Below are 12,028 nucleotides of genomic sequence, written 5' to 3'. Positions count from 1 at the left end.
TGGGGTCCGTTTGGACCCCAATACTTTTCTTTAAAATTAAAGCTTATAAAGACAAAATCACCAGATAAGTTTTGTTCAGAACATCTTGTATTAATAACAGCAATACACTAAAGGGCCCAAGGCATAAAGAACACACTTAACCTTCATCCTACCAGCCAATTTTACATACACAAACTACCAGGCGGGGTCCGTATGGACCCCAGGAGGGAATACCTTGAAATCAATGCAGTAAGAACCAATTCAATGCAGCAAACAGACATAACTTTATTGAAGAACAAAATCCACTATGGCTGAATATCAATGATGTATTATAAATGCAATAACATTGCAATAATATTGCAATAACTAGCATACATGTAGCAAATTATAGCGCCACAAAAAAAATTGGCATTATATACATGATTTTTGCAGCTCATGCAGCTGTAAAACATTCTGGATTACAACTTAGGTCTTTTCTTACAGAATTTAAAACAAAAAAGTAATTGTAAAATAATTTAGGGCTTTTGTTTTGCAGCCTGTGCTTATTGCAGCAGTGGGGTCCACACGGACCCCAAGAAGGAATGCCTTGGTAGTTTCATTATGGAACATAAAAGAAGTTAACTTTCAGTGTGCTATTCAATTATAAAATGAAAGACAGATAAACTTTACTCTGGGGTCCGGTTGGACCCCAGTAACAAATTAATTATACCTTCACAATGCAAAAAGCTGATCTTCCGGTGCTTTAGTGTTTTAATTAAGACATAAATTCCGACAAATTCATAAAACGGTGAGGCAGTATGTCACATATTTTTAAAATGGCAAACAAACATATAGGTGCGGGGTCCAGATGAAGGTTAAGTTCGTTTCTTAAGATAAGGATTTTTTTTAAGGTGCTACCTTGTTGACAGTTTCGGCGAGAATCTTCCGCCTTCTTCAAAACAGTCACCAGATGTCGAGTGGTGACGTGCCTTATCAGCTGATGTTACGCTACGGAGGCGTGAATGTCCCGCCCAATTTGACAAGTAGTCCACGCCTCCTGCTGTCAGGTCGCTCCTCCAGGACTGCGCTCCAGGTGTGTGACAGCGCGTATGCTCCCTCATCCCGGTTCATCGTCCTCTGCGCCCGCTTGCGTATCTCCACTGCCTCTAAAATCCAACGCTGGAATCTATTTTCTTCAGCGCGAATGACTCTGGCCTCTTCCCAATTCATTATATGATTTTGTCGTTTGCAGTGGTCTGAAATGGCTGATTTTAAGTTTTCTTGGTTTGCTTTTTCTTTTTCGGATCTTGTGAGTCTTTTTGTTGTTTCTTTTTCACATTCTATTTGGTGTTCTTTCCTACGAGTATGGAAGCATCTGCCTGTTTCACCAATATAGACTTTATTACATGAACGGCAAGGGATTTCATAGATGACGTTGCATTTATTGTCCAGTTTTATTTTGTCTTTGGGGTGAACTAGCAGCTGTCGGAGGTTCTTGTATGGTTTGACCGGGGTGTTGATGTGGTATTTCCTCATGGATCGTTGGATGCGTTCTGTAACTCCTTTTATGTATGGTAGTGTGACAAAACCCCGGTTTGTTTTTTCGGTGTTTTTTCTTGTTTGTTTGTTTTTTTCCTTTATTTGTGTCTGTAATTTCCCTTTTCGGATTGCCCACAGTGGAGATTGGCAGTTTTTTAATGCCTGTTGGATGTGTTGTTCCTCCTCCTGTCTGTCTTTCTCCTCCGTGATGTTTTGTGTTCGGTCGTATAGTGTTCTGATTACTGACATTTTGTGTGCGATGGGATGTTCAGATGTCCAGAGAAGATATTGGTCAGTGTGCACCGGCGCGGGAACCGGGGGTGCGGGGGGTGCGGCAGCACCCCCTGGTGGTGGACCCTCAAAACTGACATGAACATAAAACAAAACTTATGTGAAAATATATTTGTTTATTTATTTGTTTTCATTTGGCTCTGCTGATTTTATATGTCATGTTTTAGATGTAGGATGATGAGGGCTACATTTTAGTTATTTAAAAAAGGATTTAATTAAAACTTATAACTTAATATGTAGCCTAGTGGACCATCAGAATTTTTTTTGTCGTGACGTTGATGTTCAGCTTTTCAGCGTGCGAAATTACAACAGGAAGCGAGTACGAGTCGACTGTCTGTAGAGAAGAGTAAGAGTTAGTTAGTTAGTTAGTTAGTTAGTTAGTTAGTTAGTTAGTTAGTTAGTTAGTTAGTTAGTTAGTTAGTTAGTTAGTTAGTTAGTTGATACTTAATAGTTACTATGTCTCAGAAGAGAACCGTGTGGATTTAAGTGGAATAATTGCGAGAAGTCATATGATCAAGACAGCGTTTTAAGGTAAGGCCATTTGGTTATTAATTTTGCCCGCTGTGTCGTGTTCACTTGAGCCTATTTGGTATGCCTTGAACAAGTGCAGGTGTTGCTAGCATTGTGCTTTGAAGTTGACTCACACGACCATTTTCAAGGAGGAAATCTGTGTCTATTGAGGTATTTCACCTGACGTCACAGGGTCACGTGACGCCCCGGTGTCCGCCGTTTTGGACGGCAAGCTAGCTAATGTCAACATCATAGTACCTAGTATGTTGCTGTAGCAACGTTTACCTTCAGTCATTTGGATGACTGTTAAAACCTTTCAGTCTCAAGTTTTTCCTTTACTGTATTTACTAGTTTACTGAGCCAGCCAGCCCCGGAGCGCTAGCTAGCCCCGGCCAGCCCCGGAGCGCTAGCTAGCCCCGGCCAGCCCCGGAGCGCTAGCTAGCCCCGGCCAGCCCCGGAGCGCTAGCTAGCGCCGGCCAGCCCCGGAGCGCTAGCTAGCGCCGGCCAGCCCCGGAGCGCTAGCTAGCCCCGGCCAGCCCCGGAGCGCTAGCTAGCCCCGGCCAGCCCCGGAGCGCTAGCTAGCCCCGGCCAGCCCCGGAGCGCTAGCTAGCCCCGGCCAGCCCCGGAGCGCTAGCTAGCCCCGGCCAGCCCCGGAGCTCTAGCTAGCGCCGGCCAGCCCCGGAGCACTAGCTAGCCCCGGAGCGCTAGCTAGCCCCGGCCAGCCCCGGAGCGCTAGCTAGCCCCGGCCAGCCCCGGAGCGCTAGCTAGCCCCGGCCAGCCCCGGAGTGCACTCAGTAAACTAGTAAATACAGTAAAGGAAAAACTTATAACGGGCCATGTCTCAACAGACTAAGAAGTTATTTCAATGACATTTAATAACATTTTGTTTATCCTGAGGACCGAAAGTAAATGAAAATGTGAACAAATCTTAGCTGTCAGTGAACAGTCCTGGTGGAAGCAGGTAAACGTTGTTCTCTAAGCCTGCTAACCTCAATTTTTGCAAATACCTCTCCCTCTGCTCGCCCTGTAAATGCCCTACGTCGCTGGATAGTGAAGGTGTTTTCTGCATCTCGCTCCTTTTTCTTTTATGTTTTTCGTTTGTCGCCTTCCTCGCATTCAAACTGATTCGAGCCGTGCCGTCCAAAATGGCAGCATCACATGACTTGGTCACGTGAGTGAAATACCTCAATACGGTGACGCATAAATGTCTCCGCTATGTCTGCACGCATGCGCAACGTCTTCTGTCTTGTCTGATCTGCACATCTGCACCGCTGTTCTGTCAAGTTATCCTGTCACTAACCCATAGTAGTAGGATGAGTGGGTTCATGGATTTCGGTCTGTTGATTGAGAGAACCATGGTGTTTGTGTTGTTCCAGCGAGAGTGTTGTTCTGTTTCATGTGTGTGTGTGTGTGTGTGTGTGTGTGCGTGCGACTAACTACTGTATTTGAAATGCACACTCGCTTGACTGGATCTGGGTATGTAAGGCTGTAATCGGGTGGAATCCGCGTCTCCTTCAGTTTATCTAGAGCAGATGTAAAACCTGCGACTGTTAAACCACAGCTGTGCGCTTCTGCTTCTAAAATAACCTGTCCTTCGTAATCGTGTTAACTGAGAATTGTCATTGACAGACAGGCTTCAGATTCTTCCGTCATCACTCAAAAAAAAAACGGCGTTTTTACGGATTCGGCCTATAAGTAGTAGGCAGTTTAACGAAATATTGCAATTGCAAGCTTAAAAGGATTTCGGACGCCTGATTGGTTAAAATGCAGGAAATTGCATCTAAGAAATACAAAATTTTCTGGGGGAGGACCCCCAGACCCCCCTTCAAAAAAATGTCCCAGGTCACGTCACAGCACCCCCTGCCGACAATGTCTTCCCGTGCCGCTGTCAGTGTGTGTAGGTTTTCTGTATGTTGTAATTCTAATGTTACCTTCTTCTGTGTGGTGTATTTTTAGGTCCAAAAAAGCTATTGTCTTGTCCGTTTCCTCTTCGTGTGTGAATTTGATTTTACCTGTCTTGTCTATGGAGTTTAGATGATCCGTGAGTTGTTGTGTGTGGCCTGTTTTGGTTATTTCAAGAATGTCATCAACGTATCCCTTAGCAAAAAGAAGTTTATTCAAGTGTACTATGAGTATACTTATTTTTTACTAAAACTGCAGAAGTATACTTGAAGTTGACTTTTTATAAACTATATTTTATATACTTAAGAATAGTATAGTGAAGTATACTTGGCTTATACTGAAAAGTATAAGTAAAAGTCTAAGACTAAGTACATTAATACTAAGACTTATACTTTAATACTAAAACGTATACTTTAGTATACTTTTCACGTTTTTCTGCCACAAAGTACTAATACTTAGTATATCTTGCTCCAAGTGCATAATAAGGTCAAGTCATTGACTCATGCTTAACATTTAATTTATATATTAATATAATATAATGCTGGAGTTTAAAACTTTACAGTATATAGTATGTGTGCTCAATTGCATTATCTTTATGTACCTTAAAATCATACACAAAAACAGAAAAACTTTTGACTTGACTTTATTGATCAATTTCTCCAGTAAGGAAGGACTTGATTTCATAGGTCTTTATTTTTGAAATGTTTGAAAATATATCAAACTTGTTTTCAACATTCTGTCTTGTGATTTTGTAAATGCATCACACTCTTGTGTACATACAGTATGAGTAAACTTTAAGAATACATTAAGGAGTATATTTCCAGTATATAAATAGTAAGCTACAAGTAATATGCCAAGCAAACTTAAAGTATAACAAGTAAACTAGTGAAATAACCAACGTTTATAACAGTATACTTAAAGTATACAATAATAAACTAAAAATAGGGACTTGAAGTATGTAACTAAGGGGTGTTGTGGCTCAGTCAACTAAAGCGCCATACCATAAATCTGGGGACCTGGGTTTGATTCCAACCCAAGGTAATTTCCTGCTCATTTCCTGTCTCTACACTGTCCTATCCATTAAAGGTGAAAAAAGCCCCAAAAAAGAAGTATATCGATAAGTGTACTTGTGGTATACTTTAAGCATGCAAGAGGGATATACCTAATATATAGATGAGTGTACTTCTTGTATACTTTAAAGTGTACTTTTGCAAACTTAAAATGAACTTTAAAGTATACTTTTATAAACTTGAAATGTTCCAATTTAGTCCAAAAAAGTATTAAATTTGTATACTTTCTAGTACACTAAAAGTACATGGTCTGTAGTATACTTGCTATACTTATACTGAAGCATACTTAATAAAATGAACTTTAAGTATACTACTTTTTGCTAAGGGATCTTTTCCAGAAAATGGGTTTGCAGTCGTCCGGTGCTGTTTCTATGGCTCGGGTTTCCAGATCCTCCATAAAAAAGTTGCATAGAGTGGCAGATAGCGGGTCCCCCATTGCAAATCCCTCTCTACCTGTCAAATTGGGTGGGACGTTCACGCCTCCGTAGCATAACATCAGCTGATAAGGCACGTCACCACTCGACATCTGGTGACTGTTTTGAAGAAGGCGGAAGATTCCCGCCGAAACTGTCAACAATAGCACCTTAAAAAATCCTTGTCTTAAGAAACGAACTTAAAATAACATTCAGAGCTGGCAGAAGACAGGTCCAAGTGTTCAGACTCGTGTTGCGCACATGCAGAAGATTTACTGATCTTCTGCATACACTTTATAAAAGTCGCCAGGTGTTTCTTGAGTTGAGGTGATGGACAAGGAGATTTTTTTATAGTCTCTCGAACAAACCACTTTAAATCAAGGACCTTCCTTTAAATGTGAAAAAAAAGTCAGGTGAGTACACTCTAAAAAATAAAGGTGCTTCAGTGGTTCTTCAAATCTCTGGATGGTTCCATGGAGAGTCAAAACTCTGTGATGAACCATTACATTATGCGAAAGGTTCTTCACATTGGAAATGGTTCTTCAGAGCCTGGCATTCTCTTACCATTTGCTGGTCAATGTACATAGGCTATGTTTACACAAATCTGTCTTCACTGCTCAAACAAATGGTTTAAATGGTTCTTTAAAGAACTGTTGCATGAACGGTTCTTTGAAGCCCTGAAAAAGGTTCTTCTATGGCATCGCCCTGAAGAACCGGTACTGGCCCCATTATTTTTTAGAGTGTAAAATAAAATAAATCAGATCTAGGGGGTTTTCTGTTAATTATGCCATAACATAAAACCACGAGAGTATATTTAAAAAATATAATTTCATCTTATATGATGATATCCAAATGAAAGGAAAGCAAATATTCTACTGTTTACTTCATAAGCTTGAGTATTGCAACACAGGAAGTTAGCATAGCTACGGCTTCATGCTTGTTCAGAAAATAAATGTGAAGTTAACAGTTAAGTTCAAGTTTATTATAAGAAAATAAAAATGATAATTGCAAGTTAACACCGTCACGCAAATAGTCAACTAAGTAATTTAGATGACAAGTGATATATTACACAGAAAAGAAATAATTATAAAAAGGAAAAGAAAATAATTATAACTAAGAGCTAAAATTAAATTATATTGTTAAAGAAATGAAAAATCTGAAGCATTTATAATTTATCATTAGGGCAAAGCACTGGAGGTGCAGGGCCTCCGGTGTCCACCAGAGGGCACTGCACCAGAGGGTGCTGCAAAGTTTTCCTAAGGGTTCTTATTATTATTATTCTTTTTCTGCAAGACTTGGCCATTTTTGAGGTGGTTCCCATGGCTGAAAACTCATGAAATTTGGTACACACATCAGTCCTGGCCACTGCTACTCAGGTGCCCCTTTTCCACCAAAGCAGTTCCAGGGCTGGTTCGGGGCCAGTGCTTAGTTTGGAACCGGGTTTTCTGTTTCCACTGACAAAGAACTGGCTCTGGGGCCAGAAAAACCGGTTCCAGGCTAGCACCAACTCTCTGCTGGGCCAGAGGAAAGAACCGCTTACATCAGTGGGGGGGCGGAGTTGTTAAGACCAACAACAATAACAAGACCGCGAAAGATCGCCATTTTTAAGCAACGAGAAGCAGCAGCTGTACAAACGCAAAGTCATCCATTATTATTGTTGTTGTTGCTGCTGCTACTTCTTCCGTGTTGTTTTTGCTTCGATATTCGCGCCAAGGTTTATGCAAACGTAGCGACGTAACTGACGTATACAGTGACGTAATGGCATGGCTTCCCTTCGCACCGCGAGCTATGGAAAAGCAAACTGGTTCTCAGCTGGCTCGCAAGTTGAACGAGTTGTGAACCAGCACCAGCACTGGCCCCGAACCAGCCCTGGAACTGATTTGGTGGAAGAGGGGTATGGGATAGAGCCTTGGCCCCGGGTGTGTCCAGGGGACCCCGTAGCACCTCCACATGTCATTGAGACTTTTGCCTGGTTTATAGTTTCACCTATCTGTGTCAAATTTGGTACGTAGGTGTGTGGAGTGCCCAAAGACAAACACTGTAATGTACATTGTATTAGCCAGACTCAACAGGAAGTGAGGTATTTTTGGTTTTGTGTGTTTTGACATGTTACATTTTGACGTTCTCTTCCTAGGCAGTTTGTTGGATTCATGCCAGATTTGGTATACCGGAGGTACTCGGGCCCTTCATCGCTGCTTGTGGCTATATTTTTTAATTTCAAATTTAATCTGTCTGCAATTGAAAGGACATCAACATAGCTATCTTCTCTGAATAAAAATTCAAAAAGTATTTTTCATAACTTTCACTTAAATTTTTTCTTTCTTAATTTACATATATCACTAGGTATCCATAATTCCATAATTTTACACATAGTTAACACTTCCATTTCAGCTCTGATCACATAAATGAGCATCGATCAAATTCCTCAAGTTACAAAATATCAGCTGAACTCTGGTCTGTGAGTGTAAATATTGGCACCCACAATTCACTGCATCGTGTTTTCTTCCCCAGTTAATGACCATAAATATATGAATGGCAGATTAAAGCACACTTTTAGAAACGCTTTTTAAAACCGTTCCTTTCTTTTCACTTCTAGAGGAACCATTAAAAGAACCATGGACTTCAGACCAAACGTTCCAAGTAGAACTAGAACTGTTCACCCATGGTGAAAGATCCCTTGACCATCCCAAAGATCGTCTTTTCTAAGCATACCTGAGTTCAATGAATTCAAGATATTTTCAAGTAACTTTAAAGAGCACTCTGTTCCTCTTTCATACTCTCTCTCTCTCTCTCTCGCATTTCTTTCCCGAGTTGATTTCTGACATTTAGTTTGGTTCTACTTATCATATTTAACAGTTATTCCATGAAATCAAGTCATACGTGAGCTGATGGCTGATGAGGCACATAGCACCAAGTCGGCTATAATCCATGTACGACGAGATTGAGTGGAATAACTGTTTTATTCTGTCCACATTCACTGGATTTTGAGAAACAGAGCATTTTTATTTTTTTGCAAATTCAATAAATAAAAACTTCATACGAAACATCCGACAAAACGATTTCCCCTTAGAATGTAAACAAATCGGCGAAATGACAGGAGCAATTTGTGAAAAATGCGATAATAATAATAATTCTTGAAAAAATAAAAAAAGATAAGTTCTTATCATCAAATACTTTAATCCCATATTTTGTTGCTTTTTTGTATTTTTTTGTGGTTTTGCTTTTGAGTAGAATTTTTATTTCGTCCTCGGTTTGTTCAGCAACATTCTCCGCCATTTTGTTTTTCTCTACTCACGGTATATGAGCTGATCGCCTAGTAGTAGAGTAGCCAATCAGAGCATGCGATTGCTCATATCCAGTGAATGTAGAATAATTTCTGCTTCACAGCAAAGAAATGATCCATTTTCTCACCTCTGGAAAGAAATTCTGTTGCACAGGGTATCAGCTGAAATCCTCGAGCCCAAAACAAGAGCCAAACGACCTTTGACTTCATCAAATCATTGCGGTTCATGAATAAATAATGAGCCACATTTATTTGGTTTTATTTTAAATGATCACTGCAGTGTTCGCAGTATTACGACTAAATCCCTACAGTATCAGGTTCTAAGAGAGTGTGACGATGAAACCAGTGCTGTTTTGTCATTTCTGCACCAAGAATCAAACCAGATATTCTTCAAGTACACCCCTATGTACAGTAATTAGGTAGTGCAACATTTCTCATTTCCTCCAGCTAAGAGTGCTTGTTGTTTTTCAAGCTGTTTTCCGGGCTGGTTGTGCTCCTCTATAAATGATGAGAGCACAGTCTTTCTTAGCAAGAGCCCATATGTTAGAGAGGAGAGACTCAGCAAGCGCTGACTCGTCTCTCTCCGTCATCCCAGCGTGACTTCATTTGCAGTCATTATTATGCAGTGCTGCTGGGAAAATGACTGATCTGAGATCGAACACTGTGACGGTGACTCGCATCTCATTGATCTGGAGCAATCTGTAGTGCACTGTGTTCTCTTTAGGATCACGATGAACATATTGAAGCTGCATGTTGGAGTGTTGGTGCTTGTAGTAAAGAGTCGATGTGTTTCTCTTTACTTCAGATGAATCATCACAACTCTGACATGGAGGATGAAATGTAAAGAGGCAAAGAGCTCAGGTAATGAAATATGAGTGAAAAAAATTGTTTATATGTGTACACACACACACACACACACACACACACACACACGTAGTTGTTTCTCAAGAAAATTTCTTGCATCTTGTCATTGCTCTGGTAGGATACCAGTGTTGTAGTCAAGTCACTAAACCTTGAGTCTGAGTCCAGTCTCGAGTCCCCCGAGTCAAGTCCAAGTCATTAAAAAAATTTTGAGTCAAGTCCACTATTGATCCGAGTCAAGTCCGAGAACAAGACTCCAACCACACCATTTGACTGTGGCTGTTTTAGCACCACTAACATTAGCGTTCCTGAACATGGCATATGATCAGGTGTCTCTCTGTGCGAAGTATTCTATCAGAGATGGTTGGGAGACGGATGTAAGTACAGAAAGTGTGTTTATTAATACAAGTGAAGACAGGTAAACAATCCAGAACGGCAGGCAAAATCGTAAAACAGTGAAACAGGCAATAAGTCGAGCGAGGCACAAACAGGCTATCGTAGACTCGGCAGAATTAAAAACGAGAAACAGGAAATCAGGGATCAGGAAACCAAACAAGGAAATAAGGCTTGGCAATGTGTCAGCAATGCAACTCAATACTTCGCAAAGTAAGTGCATTTTCACAGCTTTTATATCAGGGCGCTGATTGTGCCTTAATCCTGTGCAGGTGCGAGTCATTTACGATGTGCAAGAATCTTGGCACGCGCACTGTCCAGAGCGCGCCCGAGAGTCTATCTGATGCATGCGCCAAGGCGCACAGGTGTGACACTCTTGCACGAAATTAGCACAAAAATTAATGTAGATATAAATATCTTATGCCGAATTATTATGGCATGTTACAAAAAATAAATAAAAAATCAGAGTCCTCATCTTCAATTTATGAGTCCAAGTCCGAGTCATCAGTGCTCAAGTCCAAGTCGAGTCATGAGTCCTTAAAATTAGGGCACAAGCCTGTAGGATGCATTAAATTCCTTGATACCACAGCGCTGCTGAAATCTTGAAGTGAAGGAGAGTGCAAGCAGGTTGGAATGGATGGAGGAGAGAGTCATGAGCAGTGGCGGCTCCTGAATTTTTTTTCGGGGGGGCAGTTTTCCCCCGTTATGTCTACACGGACCATAAATGTCCACAGGACTGAAGTAAATTGACCTAGGTAGCAAGTCAACTGTTCTACAGAACGTTCTGTAAATAGATTTTGTACTTCAAACTCCATGACCAGCAAGAATTTTACAGACTGTGCAACTTAAGGACAAACAGGAAAGTGCACTTACTGTAACAAAACATTGTAAATAGTTGGCGAACATAACAATAGCAGTTGAATAAATAGATGAGTGGATCTTTAGATCTTGCAATTACTGGTATTTACCAAGGATATTACCAAAGTGCTAACTCTCAGAGCAAAGTGTTGCAAATATAAAAATGCACATTGAAAACATCAAAAGTGAACGCATTCTGTGACTGTGTGTTTGTGTGAGTCACGAAGTCAACCAAACCCAGAAAAACACCACAGTGACTGGAGCCCTCAGTTTCGTCTTTGCCTCGTAGAGCTAACTCGAACACTCCACAAAATTTCACGCATTGGATGAGCCGGTTTAATATGTGCCTGTTCTTGCTCACCTCATCGTTGTGGCGGTGAACTGCTAGCCTGTAGCCCTCATCCAGTTGTGTAGCGATGCTCACTCTCCCAAAAGCCGAAAATTTCAGGCAGCTGCCCATGTGAATCTTTGATGACTCATGTTTTTTTATTTTCTCCGACAAATGATGCATGTCCGAAACTCCAGTGACCGTCCAAGCAGTGTTGTCCGTGGAGCCACCTCCAGGGTGGAAAAGTAAGCAGGGGGAGCAGAAAACCGCTGAGGCGTCCTCGCAGCCAGCTCGCCAGGATTTGCGCTGGGACCATGTTGAAGTAAAACCTCGAGTATATGATTCCCCCCCTTGTCGAAATGTGTTTTATGTTTAGATTTGGTCGAGGGGGGTCCAGCTTGTTTTGTTGCCAATTTAGCTCGATTTGATCACTGACTAAATGGAACTTCTTTTAAGGACCGCACTGAATTGCTTTCCGCATCCATCTCACCTCAGAAACTGAGCGGATCGAACGCAACTTTGCCGCGCTTCGCAGTGACGTAAGCACGTTAGGGCAAGCCCCCCCGGAACCCATAGAGATTGCATTGAAGTGTCAGTCAGGAGAAAAAAAATATATTAACAT

General features: G+C 41.2%; 1 protein-coding gene across 1 annotated transcript in view; it reads left to right on the top strand.

Moving 5' to 3' along the window:
- Nucleotides 1-9,826, top strand: part of LOC132887360 (RNA-binding Raly-like protein) — a 238,875-nt gene extending 229,049 nt beyond the window's left edge. The window contains exon 7 of the mRNA XM_060922829.1: nucleotides 9,772-9,826. Within this exon, the coding sequence (XP_060778812.1) occupies nucleotides 9,772-9,810 (39 nt within the window). The 3' untranslated portion in view covers nucleotides 9,811-9,826. The remainder of the gene's footprint in view (nucleotides 1-9,771) is intronic.
- The last annotated feature ends 2,202 nt before the right edge of the window (nucleotides 9,827-12,028 follow it).

Source organism: Neoarius graeffei, chromosome 6 (assembly GCF_027579695.1).
Source record: "Neoarius graeffei isolate fNeoGra1 chromosome 6, fNeoGra1.pri, whole genome shotgun sequence".
NCBI lineage: Eukaryota > Metazoa > Chordata > Actinopteri > Siluriformes > Ariidae > Neoarius > Neoarius graeffei.
Note: the sequence above shows the minus strand (reverse complement) of the source record. Positions and strands in the feature narration are given on the sequence as shown.